This window comes from Neoarius graeffei, chromosome 7, assembly GCF_027579695.1.
Source record: "Neoarius graeffei isolate fNeoGra1 chromosome 7, fNeoGra1.pri, whole genome shotgun sequence".
Taxonomy (NCBI): domain Eukaryota; kingdom Metazoa; phylum Chordata; class Actinopteri; order Siluriformes; family Ariidae; genus Neoarius; species Neoarius graeffei.
The window spans coordinates 52,443,831-52,469,585 of NC_083575.1; the positions used below are offsets into that span (position 1 = coordinate 52,443,831).

The 25,755-nt window shown below is 39.0% G+C and overlaps 2 protein-coding genes across 2 annotated transcripts in view; one reads left to right on the top strand and one right to left on the bottom strand.

Annotated features, from left to right (window-relative positions):
- wdfy4 (WDFY family member 4) overlaps positions 1-6,693 on the top strand; it is a 71,832-nt gene extending 65,139 nt beyond the window's left edge. The window contains exons 58-62 of the mRNA XM_060925930.1: positions 1,952-2,131; positions 3,407-3,589; positions 4,080-4,176; positions 4,923-5,043; positions 5,682-6,693. Of these exons, the coding sequence (XP_060781913.1) occupies positions 1,952-2,131; positions 3,407-3,589; positions 4,080-4,176; positions 4,923-5,043; positions 5,682-5,748 (648 nt within the window). The 3' untranslated portion in view covers positions 5,749-6,693. The remainder of the gene's footprint in view (positions 1-1,951; positions 2,132-3,406; positions 3,590-4,079; positions 4,177-4,922; positions 5,044-5,681) is intronic.
- Positions 6,694-10,036: 3,343 nt separating this feature from the next.
- Positions 10,037-21,739, bottom strand: vstm4a (V-set and transmembrane domain containing 4a). The gene is made up of 8 exons (XM_060924732.1): positions 21,491-21,739; positions 20,157-20,552; positions 14,318-14,371; positions 12,683-12,790; positions 12,446-12,479; positions 12,225-12,343; positions 11,639-11,703; positions 10,037-10,467 (listed from the first exon to the last, which is right to left on the bottom strand). Exons 1-8 carry the CDS (start codon positions 21,540-21,542, stop codon positions 10,306-10,308), a joined length of 990 nt encoding a protein of 329 aa, XP_060780715.1. The 5' UTR covers positions 21,543-21,739; the 3' UTR covers positions 10,037-10,305.
- Positions 21,740-25,755: the final 4,016 nt, after the last annotated feature.

Consider the following 25,755-nt stretch of genomic DNA (forward strand, 5'->3'; position numbering starts at 1 on the left):
GAACCTTCTTGCTGTGAGGCGACAGCGCTAACCACTACACCACCGTGCCACCTGACTCTGAACAGATGAGACATTTTACTTTTTAATTTGATATGGGGAGAATAAACACACACACACACACACACACACACACACACACACACACACACACACACACACACACACTTCCTGTCCAATCATCTTCACACATCCTATTTTCATTGCCAACATTTTTAAACAAATCATGTAAGCAGACCAAAGAAGAAAAACCTTTGAAGGTCTGCGAGAACTTTTTCCTGTCTGAACTCATCTCTCAAGCCCTGTAGCTATCTCTGGATTGATGAGCTGCCTTCTGCTAAATAATTTACATAAATCCCTGTGATTGGCTGCAACAAATCGCAATAGAAGATCTGCTCCAAAAGCCGTACAGGTCAATATTTTGAAAACTGAACTGTAGCCGAATTTTGTTTTTTTGTCCCCCCATGCATGTAGCTCTGCTACAGTATTTTTGAAGTGCTCAGTGAAAATACTTTGATATACTTTCATGAAACACTTTGCTGGGTCCACATTCAGCCTGCGGTCTGTCACTACGTTTACATGCACATAGAGAGAATCGAATTTCTGCCGTTGCTCGACTGAAATCGAAGTTCAAAATGCCATGTATACACCTTAATTCGGCTGAAATTGAACCGAACTTGATTTCTCGGAATCGAGCTACACGACCTAGTTTATGCGATTTCTGCCGAGCTACTTTGTGCATGTATACCCTATCGAGCTAGTTGTCGAGCTACTTCCGGAAGTGACGAGTGACGAGACCACAAGCGGGAAACACAACAGCCTCAGTCGGCATGACAACAGTAGTAGCGAGCAGCAGAAGAGGTCAGGAGGAACAAACGAAGAAGAGAAAATGGCGATGTAGAGCTCTCTGAAGTGTGGGTGGAGCACAGAGGACGGCAGGACAAAGCTTCTGGTACTAATAGGCTTTTTATTGTCAGACTTTTCAGTTTAACAGCCTACTTTTATTCTTGAGAGAAACACACACACGCGCGCGCTGTGTTCTAGTCCCGGGATGAGCTGTCCCCTCTGCTTTCCCTCTGCCTCCTTAAATAGGGCGCGGTTACTGGGAAGACACACAAACACAGGTTAATTACCGTCAGGTGTAGTAATTCTGTCACTCACCTTCCCTGGCTCCGCCCTCCTGTCACAGACCGGCGCTTGACCACGCCCCCACTGCCACAGGCAAGCAGAAACGTGCACTTCTGGAGCAATGAGGAGACAGAGTTCATGCTCATTCAGCTTAAGGAGTTGAATATATTAAAATTCATGGACGGGAGAAAAACACGCAATGGAGAACACGGAACTGATAACTTTGTTTATACTCTTGAATAGCTCTTCTTCATGACGACAACCGGAAGTGTACCAACACGATGGGGCGTGTTGCGCCACCTGTGGCTCGGGTGCACAATGCACCTCACACAATAGCCCGATTTCAGTTGTGTGCATGTAGGATTGGATTTCTCTGGCACCCTGCTGGGACCTTCAGCTCGATTACCGACAGCAGCTCGATTTGGATGTGCATGTAAACGTAGTCAGTAGTGAGTTAACAATCCCTGCTATGGATGGTTAGTTGACTGTTTGGAGAGTATAATGTTATTTAGGATACTCCATTTTGATTTCTTTCTTTCTTTCTTTCTTTCTTTCTTTCTTTCTTTCTTTTTCTCTTTCTTTCTTTCTTTCTTTCTTTCTTTCTTTCTTTCTTTCTTTCTTTCTCTCTTTCTCTCTCTCTCTTTCTTTCTCTTTCCTTCTTTTTTTCTCTCTCTCTTTCTCTTTCTTTCTTTCTTTCTTTCTTTCTCTTTTTCTTTCTTTCTCTCTTTCTCTCTTTCTCTTTCTTTCTGTCTTTCTGTCTTTCTTTCTTTCTTTCTTTCTTTCTTTTGTTTATATGTGTGTGTGTGTGTTTCCATCCCATTCACAGGCCCTATATGGACACACAGACACAGTGACCTGTGTAGCAGTGTCCGAGTCCCACAGTATGATAATTAGTGGCTCTCGGGACCAGACGTGTATCTTGTGGGACCTGGAGGAGCTCAACTACATCACTCAGCTCCCTGCACACTCATCCAGTGTTACTGCCTTAGCCATCAACGATCTCACTGTGAGTTTATATACATAGAGTTTATCCTGGGGCTTTCCTCACTGCTTATCTTAGCCTCCCATCTGCCCTCCTGTTCTCTTAGCCCACTTCCAGCTGTCTACTCTCTTCTGGTATTTATTTAACTGTTTGCCTTTTGCACTCTATAATCACTGGGAAATCGAGTGGCAGGTTCAGGCCACAGTGCTGGGTGGCTCGTTTTCTGTGCTGAGTGATGTGCTGTGATGCGCTTTCAGCTCTGTGGCCTGCTGCCAGAACCGTCCCATATGGTGAGGAAGGGGAGGCCACATCCTTCCCTCCTCACTGAGGCCAAAGCCTCCACACTCCTCTCACTTTTACACATCTGATTAATCAAAAGGTGTACAGAAAACAAATTCTGATCTACTATGAGTCAAAAGTTTTATTTTTCATTCTCTTAAAACTTTCTGATAAAAGCTTATGGTTGAAATCTATTTCTAAGACAAATGTAAATCGTGATTTTAAAGCTCATGTAATTTTTTTGTTAATCAACACATTTTAATAAGTAGTGATGTTTTTTTTTCTTAAAGATAAACATATTTTGTTTAAAATTAAATTGTTTCCCAAAAGCCTCTTGGGTGAAGCTCGTCATGAAGCTGGTTGAAAAGATGCCAAGAGCTTCATACTGTTGGGAATTTGAGATATAATATAAAAAGAAGAAGAAACCTTTATTTGTCACATGCACACTTCAAGCACAGTGAGATTCATCCTCTGCATTTAACCCATCTGAAGCAGTGAACACACACACACACCCAGAGCAGTGGGCAGCCGCACTACAGCGCCCGGGGAGCAGTCAGGAGTTAGGTACCTTGCTCAAGGGCACTTCAGCCCAAGGCCGCCCCACGTTAACCTAACTGCATGTCTTTGAACTGTGGGGGAAATCAGAGCACCCGGAGGAAACCCACACAGACACGGGGAGAACATGCAAACTCCAAGGCCCCCACCGGCCGCTGGGCTCGAACCCAGAACCTTCTTGCCATGAGCCGACAGTGCTAACTACTACACCACTGTGCCGCCAAAAAATAAATTTCATTTAAGACTTTTCTTGGCCTCTGCTTAACTCCTCATGTGTTATTTCATCGTGCTAATGTCTTGGTTGTTATTCTAAAATTATAGAAAGGTGTATGTGTGTCCAAATTTCTGACTGGTATGAATCATGAACTCTTTCAAATGTATTATTTGCTTCAGCCTCTCTCTGTGGTATGAATAGTTCAAGCCTGATTCGTAATTACATTATAGTCCACTTTTTTTGTTCCTCAGAGTGAGATTGTGTCATGTTCAGGGACAAATCTGTACCTGTGGACAATGAAAGGCCAACTGCTAGCCTCTGTAAACACCCCGTATGGGCCGGAGGGCAGCATCCTGTGCTGCTGCTTCACACAGAAGTATGAGTGGGACCCACGCAATGTCATTATCACTGGCTGTGCAGATGGTATTGTTAGGGTGAGTACCCTACAATTTAAACCACTCTTACTGTTGATATGCGCTTTTTTTTTTTTTTTTTGCTTTAGGCATTATCGATGTTTAGACTGTATCATTATTTTAAATGAGCAATACGGTAATAACAAAATGAGCAATAACAGGAAATAGTCCTCATACAAGTAAATCCTGTGTATAGGTAATAAATCATTCCTCAAAGGCTTTGTTTGTTTAATAGTAAGGCATTGCAGCTGCAAAATATTCAAATATGATGACTGTGGTATTGAAAAATGCCTGGCCGACTGGGATCTGGAGTCCCAAGGAAGCAGTGATAGTAACATATACTCACTTTAGATGAGCTAAGAGCAGTTATTAAATCAAAATGGTTTCTAAATTAGGCATCAAATTGGAGCACAGACCTGTGCTACATCAATGGCCCCCCAATTTGATTTATGATTACAGCCTCTATTGCTTTTGATTTTTTTTCTTCATTAGTTGTGTGGCTCTCTTGCAGATATGGAAGACTGAATATACAAAGGTACAATTACCTGGACATGACGAGCAGTCAGTGTCTCAGGGGGGTGCTGTATCCCCGTCTGCAGAGGACACAGGTAACACTAATATACTTCACCTTAATAGCAAAGCAACGTCGAACAAGAGCCGGGATTTTCTTTAGTTCTTGGTTGCCTTGGATGCTGCTGGATTAGATTGGTTGGTTATAAGACTATTTCAACCATAAGCTTCCCTAATGCCTCTAATGTGCTGTTCTATGGAAACAATATCACAAAAAAATTGTTTTGTAGTATTGGGGAAACGAAACACTATTGTCTGCGAAAACCCATTCTTTTTTTTTTTCCATATCAAGTAATGCTTGAAATGAAATAGCAGGAATAAAACATGAAGCGTCATTCAAACACGTTGTTTGTAAATCCAATTACACTGTATCTACGGTACTCTTAAGTGTCATGGTTGAGACTCTGCTGGAAGTTTGACTTGGAGGGATCCAGAGAAAAGTTCATAATTGTGTGCTGTTTCGTGCGAGCCATTAGGGCTAGCTGCAAGGAATTATGGGGCAAAGTTATTAAACATACAGCCGGTAAACACTGATGAGCAATTTCGCTGATGTAGGCATGCAATTTAGAAAGCAATAATACCCAAATCCAATTTGGTGCACATTGGTTACAGCACAGCGTCAGAGCATATAAGTATCACAACACACAAATTAAATTGGGGGGAACTCTTTGTAACAGTGAACGCTTTATATTAGATGTATTTTTCTCAATTTAACAACATGCTGACCATTAATAAAAGCACTCTTGTTTCTCACTCTTTGGCTTGTTGTGTATGCTCCTCTCAGAGCGCACCAGGACGAGGTGGGAGAGACACCTGGTGTTGTGCCGAGAACTGAACCGGACTCAGATCATCTCCCGCCGCCGCTACAAAAACAATCCTGCTATCACTGCACTGGCCATATCCAGGTATAAAGGCCAGATGTTTACACAGATAAAGATAAGTCCTGGACTGAGGGCTGAGTTACTGCATTTCTTCCAGTAAGGGTGTTTATGATAGCTTGTCTGGGTCCTGATGGATGGATGGATGGATGGATGGATGGATGGATGGATGGATGGATGGATGGATGGATGGACTTTATAGATCCCCAAGGGGAAATTTGGGAAATTAAGATAAGCTTTTAGAGAGAATTGCTAATTCTGTAATTCATTTTTATTTGTGTAGTGCTTTTAGCAATAGATATTGGCACAAGTTGCTTTACAGATTTCTGGATGTAGATTTAGATCCCTAATGAGCAAGGAAAAACCTTCTGAGATGACATCCAGGTTATAAAGGACACAAAGAGGGAATTTTCATTTTTTTATGATATTATTATGTTTATTGTTATCTTATTATGATGGTTTATCATGCTATCATAGAATGTTAAAATATTACTATTAAAAAATGTAATATTGCTTTCTTATTCTAATAAGGCACACATTTCAGCGACAAAGCATATGATTGAATGATTACCCACTACTGATTGGCTCTTTATTCGACTAAATCCCATCAAATCTGTTCCTCCCTCTTTCTCTGTGTGTGTATATCTATGTGTATGTAATGACAGGACTCATGGTACACTACTGGTAGGTGATGCCTGGGGCAGGGTGTTCAGCTGGACCTATGAGGACTGAAGACAGGCAACTGAACATCTGTCATGCCCCGATACGCAGCACGGAGTTCATCTGGGACTGCCGCACCACCGCTGACTCCAGAGATCTGCACAGCGCCTGCCGTGTTTGAGGGATGACGCATAGTTTCTTGGACTCACTGAGGCATTCTTACTCGAGCCAGAAACAGAACACTGCTTATTTAAGAAATGAAGGATGCTGCAGATTTTGTGTGTGTGTGTGTGTGTGTGTGTGTGTGTATATATTATTTTTTCAATTTGAGCCGCAGTACAGATCAGTTTTATTGTAGTGTCTGTTCCCCCTCCTTTTCCCAAAATGAAGCCAAGTGATGTTTATTTTAGAAACATTGGCCTGTTGGAATTTTATGGGCAGCCATGTCTCAGGCGTGTGTTATCTTAGCTGTAGATTGGTTTCCTTCCACGCTACTTTTTCATATGTCTTGAGGGCTCATGTAATCATTTGGTATGGACATGCGTCTGTCAGTGAGCAGCTGGCTTCTGCTCACAGTCTGCATTAAAAGGTCACAAAAGGTCGTAAACGAATAATGACAACCTACTGTGTTAGACTTTAGCATGTGAACACCATGCATATTTAGTGCAACAGTTAATCAGATGTTTCTGCTTTGCTTGGTGTTCGTTTTCTCATGTCTAATGATAATTAAGTTGCTTTTTCTCCAGGCAGCTTTTACAAAACAAGAATGACTCAACTGTCCCAGCTTGAGAGCATGTTCTCTGCCACTAACAGAAAAGGTTACGGTGTTTGGGATCCCCCCCCCCCCCCCCCCCCTTGTGGTCTACAGGAATGCTTAGCAAGTACTTTTGTCAGGCATGCTCATAAATTCTCATACTCAACCTGAAAACACACACATACTTTTGTTACTCACCAGTTACTGTTTATCAGAGATACATCTTTGTATTTGGTAATAAATAAAAACAAACTGAAGTCACAAAGAAAGATTTCCTTTTTTATTTTTAACATGATTATGCAAAATAAAATTCAAAAGGTGAAACTGCATGCCATAATTGTGCAACATTTTGAAGAGAGTTAAACTTTTTTTTTTCAATGTACTTCTAAGGTTCAGCAAAAATATCTTGTCTGGGGTTTAATTGCCTTTCTCAGGATTCTTGTCTGCTGCTTAAGCCTTAATGGAGCTGTATTTAAATTTCACAATTGCTTCATTCACAACATCTCATCTCATCTCATCATCTGTAGCCGCTTTATCCTGTTCTACAGGGTCGCAGGCAAGCTGGAGCCTATCCCAGCTGACTATGGGCGAAAGGCGGGGTACACCCTGGACAAGTCGCGAGGTCATCACAGGGCTGACACATAGGTGGTGTTTACATTAGACCGTATCCGTATCGTTTTCGTTGCGGATGCACTGTCCGTGCACATTAAAACGCCGGGAAACGACTCCACAGGCGGAACAATTTGAATCCGCCAGGGCCCACGTATTCAACCCAGTACGTATCTGATCCGGTGTTGTGTAAACATTGAGGAACGAGGATACGCAGTGCTGAGCTCTAGCTGACGTCGTCATTGGACAACGTCACTGTGACATCCACCTTCCTGATTCGCTGGTGTGACATCCACCTTCCTGATTCGCTGGCGTTGGTCATGCCACGTTGGTCATGTGACGCGACTGCTGAAAAACGGCGCGGACTTCACTTCCTGATATTTGTGTGTGTACGCGAATCGTTTTAAAAACGTTAATCTGATGATCCGCTGATTCGAAATAATGTAAACAGGGCCATAGACACAGACAACCATTCACACTCACATTCACACCTATGGTCAATTTAGAGTCACCAGTTAACCTAACCTGCATGTCTTTGGACTGTGGGGGAAACCGGAGCACCCGGAGGAAACTCACGCGGACACAGGGAGAACATGCAAACTCCGCACAGAAAGGCCCTCGCTGGCCACGGGGCTCAAACCCGGACCTTCTTGCTGTGAGGTGACAGCGCTAACCACTACACCACCGTGCCACCGTATATACACACACATTTGGTTACCAAAGATTTATTATTAATAGAGAAATATGAAGGAATCACAGCTGTATTCAATCCTCACAGCTCCAGGGTCGCATGTTCAATCCTGAGCTTGGGTTACTGCCTGTCCATAGGTTTCCTCTGGGTTCTTCTGTTGTCAGTAGGTGGATCAGCTACACACACACACACAAAGCCCATACATGTGAAAGTGTGAGAATGTGTGTGCACACGGTGTGCTGTGAGAGACGGGTGTATTCCTGCCTCATGCCTAGTGTTCCCAGGACAGACTCTGGATCCACTGCAACCCTGACCAGGATAAAACATTACTGAATATGAGTAAAATGAATGGATTTTGAAAAGAATGAAGTAAAATATTCTTTAAATTCAAAAGATAGAAGTTACAAGCTAAAGCTAAGATGTAATTGCATTGTGCTTGATTTCTCAGTGTTGAACTCAACATGACTTTTCCTTTGGGCTCTGCTGGATGATGTAAGCGTAGAGTCTGAAATTGTGGTTTACTGTGTAACGCTTTGGATTTTCCCCTTTCACGCTTATGTTGTGCTCCTTATCGGCTGTTATAGGAGAGGGCAGAGACGAGCTGTGATTATGTAGAGCTGACGATGCTCCCATTAGGCCATGCTCCATGTACCTCCTTCAGGAAGAGGGTTAATTGTTGCTTTACTCCCAACCTTTGGAGATTGCATCCTCCTAATGGTTGTCATTAAGCAGCCTGAAACATTCAGAGAAGGAGAGTGGGAGCGGAGCCACTGTGTGCAATATAGGAACTTAGCATCAACATAAGCTTTAATCCATGATACTTTAGGGTGTGTCACTTCATTAGTATACATTAAGGTGCAGGCGGGAGGTATAGATTATTGTGAACATTTGGTTTCATGGCTGTTTTGAACAGCAATTTGTATCTAGTGTTTTGGAAAGAGATGATGTGACTTCATTATGTCAACTTTCACACAGTGATAGAATCAAATTTCATCCACAAGACTTTTCCGAGTTTACAAAACAAAAGAAAAACATTGCACGGACATCTGGATTGGATTTAAAAGAGGATGTTCTTTAGAGCAACACAACAGATTTGAGTGCAGATGAAGGGGGTTTTTGTGCGTTTCATAAATTTCTCTTTGTTTTTTTTAATTGTTATTGCATGTTAATGTCTTTCTCCGGTTTGTTTTTTCTATTGGGGATGTGCTTGGCTTCAGTCTCTGTCCTACAATTTCATTATGGAATAACTTCATACAAAAAGGCATATTGGCCCTATTTACACCTTCATCTCTGAGAAATAACCACAAGGTCATCATTCCTTTGGTGAGAGTCACTGAACTCAGTGTTTACATTGTACTTAAGACTAATCCCCAGTCTCTCTCTCTCTCTCTCTCTCTCTCTCTCTCAAAACCTGCTCAGGCCTCTCTGCCTACCAGTGTAGCTGCTCATTAATATGCACTGTGACCACAGCCGAGGGGTGGGGAGGTGGGTGGGGTGTCTCTCTTTAACCTTTGTGCGAGTGGCTAATTGTGCTAAGTGGAGGAGCTTAATAGACTGGAAAATAATCATCATATATCTCATGGAGAGAGTCAAATGACCTTCTCAAAAGACAATGGCTATCTCAGCTTTAATACGTCAGTGGTTTTATGATATTAAAAATGTCAAACCATTTGGGCACTTCTGAATAATTAAATCAAATAAATTATAGCATCTAGGCAGAACCATCTTGTAGTCTAACCCAATTATAATGCACTGTAAAACTAATTATTAACCATGCACACAATTAGTATAATTTGAATAAATGTAACCATTAGAGGGTTCATCAAAGTCAGTGACTCAGAGCTGTACAGAGGAGACACACTCACACACTCGTCCCTCCTCAAAACACAGAATGGCAGCAGGCCTGAGAGTGAACTAAAGCACACACAGCTAGAACTGTTCTTCACAATATTTAAGAATTTTGACTTTTTATCCCTACTATACTACAGACCGAATTCAATCACGCAAGATATAACGACACAACAGCCCCAGAGTGTTCTAACAAACGTGCATATTGTTATTGTATATGTTGATGGTGGAATTAGTTAAATGGTCTGTGGGTTGCATTAGTCCCTGTGTGAGGCTTGATGTTTTATGTGAAGTAGAATTGCTTGCTATTTATGAATCTGTAACTGACAAATCAGTGAAGTGCAATCAGTTTAATGTTCACAGGACCCTGATGAATTGAGGGGGGGGAAAAAAGGTAGTAAAAAAATGTACATACTTTATTACATTTCTTACACAATTTTAAAATCAGAATTAAATATGTGTATTGGATTAAATCCAAAAGTAAAGCAATATTTCACATATATATATATATATATATATATATATATATATATATATATATAAAATATGATTGCAGGCACTTGGTGAATGTACCCAAGTCGAGAGCATTATGAACGTGCAAACACCAGATGCTTGGACTTGGACTTGTGCCTTTATACTAAAAAATAATACAACATCAGTTAATCATATAAACAATACCCAAAGTTATATCATAAATAATTCTGCTACAAAACAGTTTCAACTGAATTTACACTTGCTTTTCCACAAAGAGGATCTGGGCGTATACAGTTCCTGTGCAGTGTGTATTGGTCTCCAGCTGTGCAGTTCCTGAGCTGCTTCTTTTAGCCTCAGGCGTTCGCTTGACCAGCTCCAGCTCGGCGTATGTCAGGCTGTCATCTGCCACCCGCGGCTTCAGGACAGGAAGAGCAGAGAGAAAAAAAAAACAGCAGGGCGTTTCAGTGTGGTAAAGACGACTGTATGCGGTCACGGTCTGGAATTGCATTCGGTAATCTGGGAATGCATGGACACATCAACATGAAATTACAGATCCAACTTTAGGATTGGTTTGTCGGGAAAAATGTTGCTTGTGTCCTTGGAAAAAGTTTTAGTTTTGTTGCAAATTTATACAGATGAAGTTGTACAAAAACATTCTGTGTGCATATATATTCAGATAATGTATCTTCAAAACATACTTCAGATTGTTTTTTGTCCAACAAAAGTTGCTGTTTCATTATGTTATATAGTTTAATACATTAGTACATTGTTTTTTGTATTATTATTATTATTATTATTATTATTATTATTATTTTCTATTTCATTGAAAGCCAGTAGGAAGTACAGAATAAGACTTTGTCTGTACAGTGCAGCTGTCTGATCCCTGTGCATATGACACAAAGTCCTGAAGTCTAGAAGTACAAAATAAATAAATAAAAAATAATATAATAAATAGTGAACACTATATACAGTATTAACCTTAATCTTGTGTTTTGTGCCATCATGCATAAAACTCTTCACTCAAATAAGTATCTATAATCACATTTAATTAAAAAAAAGTTTTTATTTTATACTAGCACATCACCACATATTTAATTTCAACATTCTGTCAGTTAACCAGGTACAGTTTGAAATATAAGAGATGGGATTAAGTACCACACAATAATTCTCATTTTTCTCCGCTCTTTCCTCTGATTTTAATCTTTCTGTAATAATTTTAGTGAAAAGTAATGCAATGAGAATCAAGCTTGCTAAATAAATAATTGTGTTTCAAAAAGCAATAAAGGTAAATGTAATTACAAGTCATGAAAATGGTGATACAGCAATATCAACAACCAAAAACAATCATTTCTCCCTTGCATATTGCGAGTAATAATTCAATTGACATAAAGATTAGGTATGCAAGGTTTTTAGAAAACAAATATTATGCAATTTGTAAAAAAATGGGATTATGCATGGGAATTATTCAATTATTACCCAAGCAGGGGCATAAATTCTTATGAAACTATATTAATATCGCTTCATTTCTTTCATTGTCATACTCCATGAAGGAAGGAATGGTAGAAGTTCAAATAAACACAACCTACCATGTGTGCTTTTCTAGGTTGGACTTTTAAAAGCTTGGTCCTGCGTGGCTTATTTGGAACAGGAGCTGTAAAAAACAAACAAACAAACAAACAAATTATTAATAATAATAATAATAATAATAATAATAATAATTACAACATGTTTTAAAAAGATAAAAATTCAAATCAAATAAATAATAGACTATAAAAAGCCTGCATTTTCAAGTTCAATAAATAGCCACTCAAAGAAAATTAATGTTGACAGATATAATTTATTCTTGCTTAATGCAAGATGTAATAGCACAGGTCAAGATTTTAACTTCAGTCAACATGTTCTCTTCTCAGATGACGTAAGGCTTAACCAAACATTTAATGAACTATTGCAGTAAAATAAGTCACAGATTACTGACTATACTTGTGATAATGTGATAATATCAGGAATTACTGAATTAATGCCAAAGATTAATGACAAAATAGCTGAACTGGTGTTAAGGAAAACAGATTATTATGAAAGGTCATGCTTAAGGCTTAATGTTTAAGAGCTGCCAGACTTTTCAGCTCACGTCTGTTATTTTAGGATCAGCAGGGTTTATTCTGGAAGTCAAACCTTTCACTGGTATCACTGGTGGTTGTGCAGTGAGGTCTCTGGGTGGTGCTTTATGTCTTTTCTCTTTCCTGTGCATACCAGGAGAGGAGCTGGCAACACTGGTCACTGTCTCACCAGAGCTACAGAACATTTAAAGATTTTTTTTTAATCTATAGCATAGTATTATTCACACATTGAAAAGGAAAAAAAAAAAAAAAAACAGGAGTTTTATGATGCCTTACCTGCTCTCTGGGCATTTCATCAAATAGAATCTGGCTGAATTGATTAAAAAAAAACATATTAAAAAATGTATTTCATTAATGTTAGATAAGCAATTCTTATTCTAATGCTTATCGTGAAGTTTGCTATTAAAAGTCAGGAATCTACATTTGCAGCTGTATACTTGAACCTGATTAGCAGGAAAATTGTGAAGCAAATGAATTGTGTCTGTTCAGATAAAAGAAACAAAATCTCATCACCTTTTCTTCTTTGTTTACGCTGCATGTATTGACAGGTGATGATCACGATGAAAAGCACCGTAGAAATGAGACCAACAGAGCAGATCAGCACTGCACACAGATAAAGATCTGAAAAAGCACAGAAAAGAGATGCCAGGATGAGTCTTTGATGAAGGCAAGCACAGCAAGCACATGCTCGAAAGCAGATGCGCAGCTTGTGAACAGGTAAGGCAGGCAACTGCTTGGGGCCCCCTGGCCCAGGGGCCCCCTGAGAGTCGGGGCCCGAGGGCTTATTTATTTTGTTTTTTATTGTTTTTATTGTTCTTTACCATTGTGTTTTCACATTTGGAATTTAAAAAACTTTGGTTTCATACATTTTTCGTTGGTGTCAGATTATTTATAACATATTGGTGATGAACACTGGTCAGAGGGGCCCCCTGGAAATTTTTGCTTGGGGCCACAACAGACTCTAGAATCACCTCTGCTCAAAAGCTGCATTTTTTTATACAGTGTCTATTTACACTAAATGCAAATAGATGCAGATATTTACACTCACTCTTACCACAACAGGGTCAGATGATTTTGAGTAGCTGATACAGCATCAGAGGAACGGCACACATTTCAAAGTGGAGATTTGACATGGATTATTTCATATTTTATTCAAATTAATTCATGCTTAATGTACATGTGAATGCATTGCATGTGATCTTGCAGGAATAAGATCAGATGTTAGCTGTTTGTATGACTAGTATATGAACATAGTCATGTCCTATTTATTTCAGCGATATTCTCAAAAGAATGCCACAGATATATATATATACACACAGTATGGTGCTTTAAAAACAATCCATATTATCTATAATGTGGATTGTTTTTCTGAGTGACAGTTTTACAATTTGGACCTTAAATTGTCCTTGAATATGACAACCCATCCACGCTCACCCCCACCACATTGTAAACAACTTTATGAGATGAAGGGGAAGTAAATATTCTCGCATATCAATTCTTTTGTAGAAAATCTGCAGTATTTTTATGCAAAAAGAACAGTTTCATAGATTAATTACAAATAGCGTCTTATTTCTGTTCAAAGTTCATGTAAATCTAATCTAAGTGTAAATAACAGCTTATTATTTTTTCCGTTTCGTCCACGTCGATGCTTTTGACTTTTTACTGATTTAGCAAACACTGATTTTATACTGAATTAAACTCTTTCAGACAATACTGTGTAGAATCAAAACACTGAATTATACATTTAAGCACTCTTGATATACTGTTGATACATTCATACGTCATTCACTATTTTTACAATGTGATCTAAAAATCTCTGGGTGCAATATTTCATTTTTTAATACTAAATGAATGTGCAATACTGTGCTTTTGCTGAAAAGGATTGGAAATAGGAGCGCACTTTGTGTTCCCCTGCAATCCTGCAAGTGCTTTCATATAAGGGTGGAGAGTGCTCTCATGAGAAAAGTCTGGCCAAAAAACTGGGCCAAAGAAGAAGAGCTGCTTTTGGAGATGTATGTTCTTTTCCCATTACAGAGACTGTGAGGAACTGTCTATTACTTTCTGACTGTGGAGATATAGCCCAGACTACAGTACATACAATATGTTTATAGGATCCACTGTTTATTTCAATTAGAAATTACTCCATACCTTGAAACCAGCGCCAGATGTTATCAGTGCTCTCAGGGACTCCTATGTAGTGCACTGGAATCATAAAGGGAGAAACAGGGTTAATAAATACGAAGAGAGCTGCACCTCCCTGTAACACATTGCTTTTGGTTAGATTAATCTCCTAAAGTTGCCTCCAATGTGCAATAAAATAAAAAGCCCACTCTCACGCCAAACTACAGTCATTTTCATGATACATGATTGTGAATATGCATTTGCAGAAAATATTTCTAATCTTGGGACATATACTGAAGCACATTTATTAATAAAATTCAACCAGATACAATAAAGTTCAGAAATCTTCAATAGCCTAAATAATTATAAACATAGATTGCATTTAAAAATCTTTTTTTTAATTACACATTATGGAAAGATTATGGCATAGTGAAGGTTTAGCATATCTTTTACAAACTATCGGACCTCTGTGTAGGTTTCAGTTCAATTCAAATAAATACAAGAACTGAAGTTCTCGAGAAGTTATTTCTACTAAATTGAGTACTATATATTTTTACAACTTCAGAAACACTCTGGTTTGTATTGCTTCGTAGTATTTTTAACACAGTGCTGTGCGATTGGTCAGAAAGTGTTGATTCATTTTCTGTAACAGTAGTGCCAGCTGCAAAGTTTCTATTAATGCACTCACTCTAATACTTTTTTGCTTTTCTAACAACATACACAAGATCTTGTATAGCAGACTCTCCCACATAAACAAATGTTTCGCCACATCAAAAAATATTTTTTGGAAGGAGTCTCCAGAGTCAATGCTGTGTAAAGACAGAGCAAAAGCTGTGATTTTATGTTTTCATACATTGGACTGTTTTCAGGGAGATTCTCTGTAACATGACAAGCTGCATTTTTAAGGTTATTAACAAAAAGAATGGGCTTATTAACAACATCTGTTATCCTTGGCAAACTGCTGTTGGAAAATAGTAACAACTTTTGAGGTAATAGCACCTTACATCACCCCATCACTGATCATTTTCTTATAACAGCATGCCTCGCCAGGTTGTTTTAGTTATTTCTTAACCACTCATCTTCCCAAGGAAATTTGTATTCTATGCAGGGTTGAAGAACATTTTCAGATTTGTGCTTGACGAGTCTCCGGTAAGATCAGATCACGGACTTTTAGAATATTTCAGAAAGCTGCTTCAGTCACCTTTCTCTGACCCTGAGACATGGACTTTCAATAATCTACTATTAGAATAGACATCCATACATTATCTTCATCACTTATGTCAAGGTCATGGGGGAAGCTGGAGCCAATCCCAGCCGATGTTTTGTGAGAGGTGGGGTTCATTCTGGGCAGGTTGCCAATCTATTGCAGGGCTAATACAGAGACGAACAACCATTACACTCACCTTCAGACTTATGGGCAATTTAGCGTAGAAACTTGACCTAATCCACAAGTCTTTGGACTGTGAGAGGAAACCAGAGCAGATGGAGGAAACCCACACAGGCATGAGGAGAACGTGCAAACTCTACACAAACAAAGCCCGGTTGGCTGCAAGATTCGAACCCAGAACCTTCTTACTGTTAGGTGAGAGTAACCACTGCACCATCATGCTGTCCCATAGTATGTGTTAATAAATTAAAATATTAACTAATTTTTTTATGTTAATGTTCAGTTCAGTTTGAGGAAAAATGTTTTAAAGAATAAACAGATTAGTGCTAAGGGTATTCCTAAGTATTGCTGAATCCTGAATTCTTAAACCAGTTAAGGTCAGAGGAAATACTGCAGCTTGGCATCTGGCTCACTGCTGAACAGGATTCCTATTGCAGTCATATTATTAACTTGTATTGTATGAACCCGCTGACATTCGCTATATCTCCATGAAACATCAAGAGCCCTACACTATATTATTTTATAATAAAAACCAATGTTTGATCACATGGACTTCATTATGATTATAATGTGGAAAAAGTAAGAAGAAAGGAAAGAGGGGGAAAGAGTGAGACACTGTCTTTCTTCTTAAGGTCCTAAAACAGCATGATAAAGCCTTTATTGGCTTCTGGCCCTGCTTTATGCCTGTCTTTCTCTGCTTTGGGCTTGAATGGAACTAGGTGTGCATCTTTCTTCTTTCTTCGAGGCCCATGTGCTGTTCATTAACACTGGCTTCCACTCAGATGAGGACCAGACCTGCGTTAATAACAGGCTCCATTCGGGTACATGAGTCCACATGTGATCTGTATTTGCTGTTTGAAGAGGAGCTGTAAAGCCTGTCCCACTGCTGACTTTAAGCTGTTTTTCCACTAGCTCTGCAGAAAAGTAACGAAAACACATTCTTTAAAATGTGTATTAGGATCTGAAGTATAAACATGGAGAATGTTAGAAAGAAAAGGAGATTTGCTTGCGCTGCGCTTTTATCTCTGAAGTGCATGAACTGGTGTTCGGTTGAAGTAGCCTACTTATCTGTGTTGCAACTCTGTTCTGCATTTAGAAAGTATCTCAGCTGCTTGTTGTTGTTGTTGTTGTTGTTGTTGTTGTTGTTTTTCTATATCTTCAACAGTTTAAATTCCCTGTTCTAGGGTCAGACAGTCTATATACTTCCTTTTTACCTCTCTATGTTTGTTCTTCGTTTTTGTCTTTCAAAAAGTCAGTGCATATGGGGAATCTGTGGTTGTCTAAATGTGTTACCAGTAAAACCACAAAATCTCTGCTTTTTGCACTCTCTACAGTGTAAATATATGAAGCAATGACAAAATTGCATAAATCAGTCTGTGGAGTTTTTATTGCCTCAATTCGTGCGCAGTGCTGTTTTCTATGAAAAAAATTTATTTTTAGCTTTATGCATAGTCTATGCAATAAGGACACATGAAATGGCTGGCTAATGGCTTAATTTGCATAATAAAAGTAAGGATTATCTAAAAAAACGAAACATGTTCAACAAAGAAAACTTACAGTATAATAAGTAGTACTGAATTGTCTTTTTTGTCCTCAACTTTAGGCAATCACTTTCTTATCAACTGAATGTTTAATCTAATATTTAATCTAATAAAGCATATGGGACCTCTCACTCTTACCCCTGGAGCAGCAGAGGAAAACTAAAACAGACAGAGTAATTTTTTTTTAAATGCATGCTTGCCAAGAACATGTCCAAATCCCTCAAATTTACAGCTATGTGCTCTGTTTGGAGTGGCACCAAACCCATTTCTAACCCAAATGATGTATATGCAAAGAAGGTGTGATCCGAAACCCCACATATTCACTAAAGCCGATATATGAGGTAAAGTTTACATTTGAAACTATGATTAAAAAAAGTGATATCCTGTTCTTCTTGACCACATGATTTTTTTTTTTTTTAAATGAAATATGCTCAATGACTACTTTTATTATTTTTTTTTATTTGGTAATTTTTATTAAATTTTTGGCATTTCATCAAAAATATACACCGATCAGCCACAACATTATGACCACTGACAGGTGACGTGAATAACATTGATTATCTCATTACAGTGGCACATGTCAAGGGGTGGGATATATTAGGCAGCAAGAGAACAGTCAGTTCTTGAAGTTGATGTGTTGGAAGCAGGAAAAATGGGCAAGCGTAAGGATCGGAGTGACTTTGACAAGGGTCAAATTGTGATGGCTAGATGACTGCATAAAAGCATCTCCAAAATGGCACATCTTGTGGGGTGTTCCCTGTATGCAATGGTTAGTACCTACCAAAAGTGGTCCAAGGAAGGACAACCAGTGAACCGGTGACAGGGTCATGGGTGTCGAAGGCTCACTGATTCACATGGGGCACGAAGGCTACACTGTAAAAAATGACTGTGAAATTTACAGTAAAACTATGTGAAATGCATACAGAACAGCACTGTAAACCCCGAAACATATATTTGTTGTTCAAATCACTGTTAAATTTTGTAAACCAGTAAACAGAACGTTTTTGTTATATTTACAACATCAATATGTGATTTAAAGCAAATTTATTTGTTAAAGCTACAAGTACTGGTAACAAAAACAGAGAAATACTGTAACACTCATAACAGAAAACTTGTGTCAATTTGACATGCACTTACAGCAGAATGAAGGGTTTTTCTTAGTAAAAGTACATAGCCTTCTGGGCTATGCATATAAATTCATTGCTTATGCCAGCCTGCATGAAACTAGAAATACTATTCAGTTCCAACTCCCAACCATTTCTAATTGAATTCTAACGATTTCTAACAACATTTAGGCAAAGTTATTAAAATGTAAACAACCACCCAACAGTGTTATTAACTGCAGCAAGTGCAGTGTTTTAGTGTGATTTCAGCCGTGATTTCATTCACTGTAAATCACTTTACATGTTCACCAGTAAAGTGATCTACTGGGGTGCTGTATTTTTTACAGGGATTTTCTGGTCACCCCAGCTGCCAGGGTTTTCCTGTTAAAATGACAGATTTTTTTTTACAGTGTAGCCCATATGGTCCAATCCCACAGAGCAGCTAGGGTAGCACAAACTGCTGAAAAAGTGAATACTAATACCTTTCTGTTTTAGTCAGCATTAACATTTTCAGCAGCTTATGCGACAGTAGCTCCTCTGTGGGATTGGACCATATGACTTAGCCTTTGTGCCTCATGCCAATCAATGAGCCTTCGACACCCATAACCTTGTTGCTGGTTCACTGGTTATCCTTCCTTGGGCCACTTTTGGTAGGTACTAACCACTGCATACTGGGAACACCCCACAAGATGTGCCATTTTGGAGATGCTCACAATTTGGCCTTTGTCATAGTCGCTCAGATCCTTACGCTTGCCCATTTTTCCTGCTTCCAACACATCAACTTCGAGAACTGACTGTTGTATTACTGCCTAATATATCTCACCTCTTGACAGGTGCCATTGGAATGAAGTGCCACTTCATCTGTCAGTGGTCATAATGTTATGGCTGATTGGTGTAGGGTATATAGAATACAAAATCTGGCTTCCAGATGATCTCAAATAATTTGGTGCTACAGGACTGTTGTTAGATCACAATCACAACACAACCACATAATATTCACTAGATAATGTCAGGTGGGGTGGCACGGTGGTGCACTGTGACCTCACAGCAAGAAATTTCTGGGTTCGAACCTCACAGCTGACAGAAGCCTTTCTGTGTGGAGTTTGCATGTTCTCCCCATGTCTGTGTGAGTTTCCTCCAGGTGCTCTGGTTTGCCCAACAGTCCAAAAACATGCGGTTAGGTTAACTAGCTCCTCTAAATTGCCCGTGTGTGTGTGTGTGTGTGTGTGTGTGTGTGTGTGTGTGTGTGTGAATGGTTGAGAGGAGAAAACCTCTATAATAATCCAGTAGAAGGCAACGGGAAACCACTACTGTAATTCTTTCCTAGAGACTCTGATGGCTGGAGCAGTCAGAGTGGCCACGTCACTGCAATGAGATGCCAAATAGATAGAGAGATAATGTGGAATAGGGCTATGTGCTGTATTTTTATTATTTACTATTTACTGTTTGATCTCAAATTCATTAAGAAGGCAAGAAATTGCACTAATTAACTTTTGATGAGGCACAACTGTTAATTGAAAAGCATTCCAGGTGACTACCTCATGAAGCTGGTTAAGATAATGCCAATAGTGTGCAAAGCGTCATCAAGGTAAACGCTGGCGACTTTGAAGAATCTAAAATAAGAAACATGGTTTGTTTTTTAAAAACTTTTTTGTTTACCACATAATTCCATATATGTTCCATTTGTTATTTCATAGTTTTGATGTATTCAGTATTGTTCGACAATGTCGAGAATACTCAAAATGCAGAAAAAACACTATGAATGAGTAGGTGTGTCCAAACTTTTGACTGGTACTGTAATAACAGCATCACTTTAAAAAATTCATAACCATTACCTTGTAGCTCCATGGTCCCTGTACCATTTGATGAGGCCCTCCACTTGTTCCTGTGTTTATGTATCTCTTGCACCTTACAGCTGTAGTTGCCTCTGTCTTCCCTGGACACATTGAGGATCAGCAGGCTGTATATCTGCCCTTCCACCTCCTCCCACAGGTTAAATTTGGTCTGGGAAAAGCTTAGGCTATAGTTCCCGTAGTACTTAGCTTTCTTGAAATTCATCTTCACCACCAGTCGCTCATCCTCAGGCTTTGGAAAGTAAAGCCAGCGTAGAACCAGCACGCTGCTGCTCCTCTTCTTTTGAGAGACCAGGCATGACATGGTAAGATTTTCTCCTTCCAGACACATAGTGACCGGTCCAGGGGTCACCGTCACATTCAGAGCCTCAGTCAACTCTTAGGGGTAGAGAGGTAAAATATGATAAGATAAGATGTAATACTGTAGCAAAGCACTATATAAATAGCTAATGCTGGTTGGCATCACAAAGATAAATACGCAATAATGAGCACTGATTAGGAAATGGTAATGACATATGGGAATGTGCAGTCCTACTTATTTTCCCATGTTTTAATATATAATGATTACAGTGATTGCTGCTTGAACATTAAGTAGACAAGACTTAATGAAATCTACAAATATCAAATATTGTTGAGAACATCTAATATAGAAACTCTGGTAGAGAGGTGTGTGTGTGTGTGTGTGTGTGTGTGTGTGTGTGTGTGTGTGTGTGTGTGTGTGTGTGTGTGTGTGTTGTAGGATCTAGATTGAACCAGAGAGCAGAGAACACTTTGAGAAGATTGGATGCAGCTGTTGGGAAATTTTTGTTGCATTAATGTTTGCTCCGCAGTACTGAGATCTATAACTGGTTAGCCATGGTATTGTTTTCAGTCTAAAAAAAACATCAGAAACGACCACCATTTTAACACGAATGATTGGTCCTAGTTCACAAGAAATCTCACAAAAGTTGGCAATACTGGAGTATCCTGGTCGACTCTCCCTGCAAAAGTTCTTCAACTAACATTTGAGAACTTTGACAGTACTCAGTGATACGCAGTGATATTTCTGTAGTTCTAACAAAAACTAAAAACATAATGGGTTTCCAGCCAGGTCTAAACCATATCATGGAATTGCATCATTAGACAACTAAGAAAACTATTTCATCCTTCGGATATGATACAGTAACTTCTGTCTAAGTTTCACATTGAAGTTTGCCAAACTTTCTTGCAGATGTTGTTTTTTCCACCAAGCGTCATTCAACATTCTCACTCTCAAAACTAATTTAAAGTTCCTTTCATTTTGCATGAAAGGGCAAAATGTAAACAGACAAGCTTACCTCCAATCAAAGCCCTAGTCAGGAGAACCATCACAACAGATGAGAGTTTCATTTTGCAGACCAGAATGCTCCATACACCCAGCTAAACAGCCAGAAAAAGTACGTGTGTGGGATATTGCTTCTCTTTTTGTCTCCTTTTCTCTTTCTCACTGTGTTTTTCTGTGTGTGTATAATACGGAACAGTGCGAGCTCTGTTCCCAGTTAGAAACACCCCTCTTCCTCACTCTTTCTTTTCTCTGGCTCGCTCTTTCGCTCTCGCCCTTAATCACTCCCCTCTCCGGTAACGTGTTTGTAGGAAATGTCATTTCCTGAGAGGAGTTTGGGAAGCAGCATAAATTTTCCAGATGAGGCCAGGTTCTCAGTAGTGCCTGGATAATTAGTGAAGATGATGGGCTGCATCCTCACAATGTTTCTTTTGTGTAGGAAGCCACAAGTGTGCACCCTTAACCCTGAAGAATCGGTCACTGGTGTGTTGTGTGGTCAGGCTCAGAATGATGAAGGTCATTACACCACTGACACTGAATAAACTTTATGGAAACACTTGTATTCTGGTGTATCGGCTTAACCTGGCTTTCTTCCTCTCTCCTATGCCTATAGTACTTGTCCGCCAGTCACTGTGGTTAGACGCATAACCATTTATTGGTCAGTGCAATGTGCTGAGTTGGTGCTTTTCATGATGGTGGAACGCTGTCAAGGAGAATCAAACAACATGATTATGTATAGAAACACAGTAAGAAACGATCATTTAACAGGTTTCAGGATAGTACTTTCGGGGTTGAGCAAACATAAGTTTGAGCAAGAAAATGCAAAATGTGTGTCTCATCTGAGAAACATGTCTGCCAGCAAGGGCAATTTGGCAGCACTGAGAGTTAATCATAACCTAAATGTTTCCCCATGTTAATCATTTGACAGACACGTGATAGGCCATTCTACAGCTTGGAAAATGGAAAGGGAGGAAAACTTGTAGGGATGTGGTGTGATTTTTAAATTATAGGGAATACGATCTTCAAAAAGCAAGACATGGTAAATCCAGGTCCATTATGCCATTGTTTATCAGATTTATAACAACAATATAAGGTTTTAATGTGAGAAATTACAAAATAAACGGAGACATTTCTCTTACTGAAGAATGCACTTTAAAAGGAATAACGGAATAATAAGTTGAGAGGAGTTGAAACACTGACTATGCGTTTCTGATATAATCAAAGAAAGTATTGAGAGAGATAGAGAGAGAGAACTGTAATTATTCTATAATATATATATATATATATATATATATATATATATATATATATATATATATATATATATATATATATATATATATCCCTTCTTACAGAAAGACTCCACAGTGACACCATCTGGTTAGCACAAACAAGAATGAAGAGGTTTCAATACGTCAACATAGACAGGAGTGTGAAGCATTAAAGGATAGAGGAAAATATTATAAGTAGTTAAAATTTACGATCAAGTCATCACTTGTAAATATAATAAAACACATCAATTGCTTCTTTCACTTATTCAATTAAAGCCTAAGACATTGGCCACCTGCAGATCTGATGCCTGCAGTGAAATCCAGCATTTCATATGAATGCAGATTAAAAGAGCTCATGGCGAGAGGCTTTCCGTCAATGAGTAAACGACTTCTTAATGTAATACACAAGTCAGCGGGAGATACAAAAAATAACAGATGGGCATCTTATCTCAGCTATATCTCAGTATGTTTCACACACCTTATCATCACATTCAGGGCCGTCCAGCCAAGGTTGAGGATGGTTAAGCACTGGACTAGGCTCCAGGGACACTTGTTGTAGCTTTTATTTGGAAGTTGAGGATCAGGGGAAATCAAAGCAAATACACTTTCATATGTTCAGGATATGTGTCATCCTGTGGGTGCACTTCGCTCTTGTTAAACTCATGTGGGCCACTCTCACAGCAACAAAAACCCTCTTCCATTAAATCACTCAGTTTACTTGTTTATTGGCTCTGCCATTAGGGCAAATTATTCTCACTCAATTGGTTTTGTAATTATAATGGTAGTTGTCTGAAAGGCGATTGTATGAGTATTACTGTATCATACTCTGGCAAACTGTCTTGTGGAAATTGAGATGTCTGAAAATTGAGATTGCTTGTGTGAATATCTACACCATAGCCATGGATTCAGTTAAACATTTTTCAGATTATAAGAAATGAATGATAGAAATGATGACACAAAATACCTATTGAGATTTACAGTGGTGCTTGAAAGTTTGTGAACCCTTTAGAATTTTCTATATTTCTGCATAAAGATGACATAAAACATCATCAGATTTTCACACAAGTCCTAAAAGTAGATAAACAGAACCCAGTTAAACAAATGAGACAAAAATATTATACTTTGTCATTTATTTATTGAGGAAAATGATCCAATTTTACATATCAAAGTACAACCCCAATTCCAAAAAAGTTGGGACAAAGTACAAATTGTAAATAAAAACGGAATGCAATAATTTACAAATCTCAAAAACTGATATTGTATTCACAATAGAACATAGACAACATATCAAATGTCGAAAGTGAGACATTTTGAAATTTCATGCCAAATATTGGCTCATTTGAAATTTCATGACAGCAACACATCTCAAAAAAGTTGGGACAGGGGCAATAAGAGGCTGGAAAAGTTAAAGGTACAAAAAAGGAACAGCTAGAGGACCAAATTGCAACTCATTAGGTCAATTAGCAATAGGCCATTAACATGACTGGGTATAAAAAGAGCACCTTGAAGTGACAGCGGCTCTCAGAAGTAAATATGGGAAGAGGATCACCAATCCCCCTAATTCTGCCCCGACAAATAGTGGAGCAATATCAGAAAAGAGTTCGACAATGTAAAATTGCAAAGAGTTTGAACATATCATCATCTACAGTGCATAATGTCATCAAAAGATTCAGAGAATCTGGAAGAATCTGTGTGCGTAAGGGTCAAGGCCGGAAAGCCATACTGGGTGCCCGTGATCTTCGGGCCCTTAGACGGCACTGCATCACATACAGGCATGCTTCTGTATTGGAAATCACAAAATGGGCTCAGGAATATTTCCAGAGAACATTATCTGTGAACACAATTCACCATGCCATCTGCCGTTGCCAGCTAAAACTCTATAGTTCAAAGAAGAAGCCGTATCTAAACATGATCCAGAAGCGCAGACGTCTTCTCTGGGCCAAGGCTCATTTAAAATGGACTGTGGCAAAGTGGAAAACTATTCTGTGGTCAGAAGAATCAAAATTTGAAGTTCTTTACGGAAATCAGGGACACCGTGTCATTCAGACTAAAGAGGAGAAGGACGACCCAAATTGTTATCAGCGCTCAGTTCAGAAGCCTGCATCTCTGATGGTATGAGGTTGCATTAGTGCGTGTGGCATGGGCAGCTTACACATCTGGAAAGACACCATCAATGCTGAAAGGTATATCCAGGTTCTAGAGCAACATATGTTCCCATCCAGACGACGTCTCTTTCAGGGAAGACCTTGCATTTTCCAACATGACAATGCCAAACCACATACTGCATCAATTACAGCATCATGGCTGCATAGAAGAAGGGTCCGGGTACTGAACTGGCCAGGCTGCAGTCCAGATCTTTCACCCATAGAAAACATTTGGCGCATCATAAAACGGAAGATACGACAAAAAAGACCTAAGACAGTTGAACAACTAGAATCCTACATTAGACAAGAATGGGTTAACATTCCTATCCCTAAACTTGAGCAACTTGTCTCCTCAGTCCCCAGACGTTTACAGACTGTTGTAAAGAGAAAAGGGGATGTCTCACAGTGGTAAACATGGCCTTGTCCCAACTTTTTTGAGATGTGTTGTTGTCATGAAATTTAAAGTCACCTAATTTTTCTCTTTAAATGATACATTTTCTCAGTTTAAACATTTGATATGTCATCTATGTTCTATTCTGAATAAAATATGGAATTTTGAAACTTCCACATCATTGCATTCCGTTTTTATTTACAATTTGCACTTTGTCCCAACTTTTTTGGAATTGGGGTTGTATGTGAACCTCTAGGATTAGCAGTTAATTTGAAGGTGAAATTAGAGTCAGGTGTTTTCAATCAATGGGATGACAATCAGGTGTGAGTGGGCACCCTGTTTTATTTAAAGAACAGGGATCTATCAAAGTCTGATCTTCACAACACGTTTGTGGAAGTGTATCATGGCACAAACAAAGGAGATTTCTGAGGACCTCAGAAAAAGCATTGTTGATGCTGGAAAAGGTTACAAAACC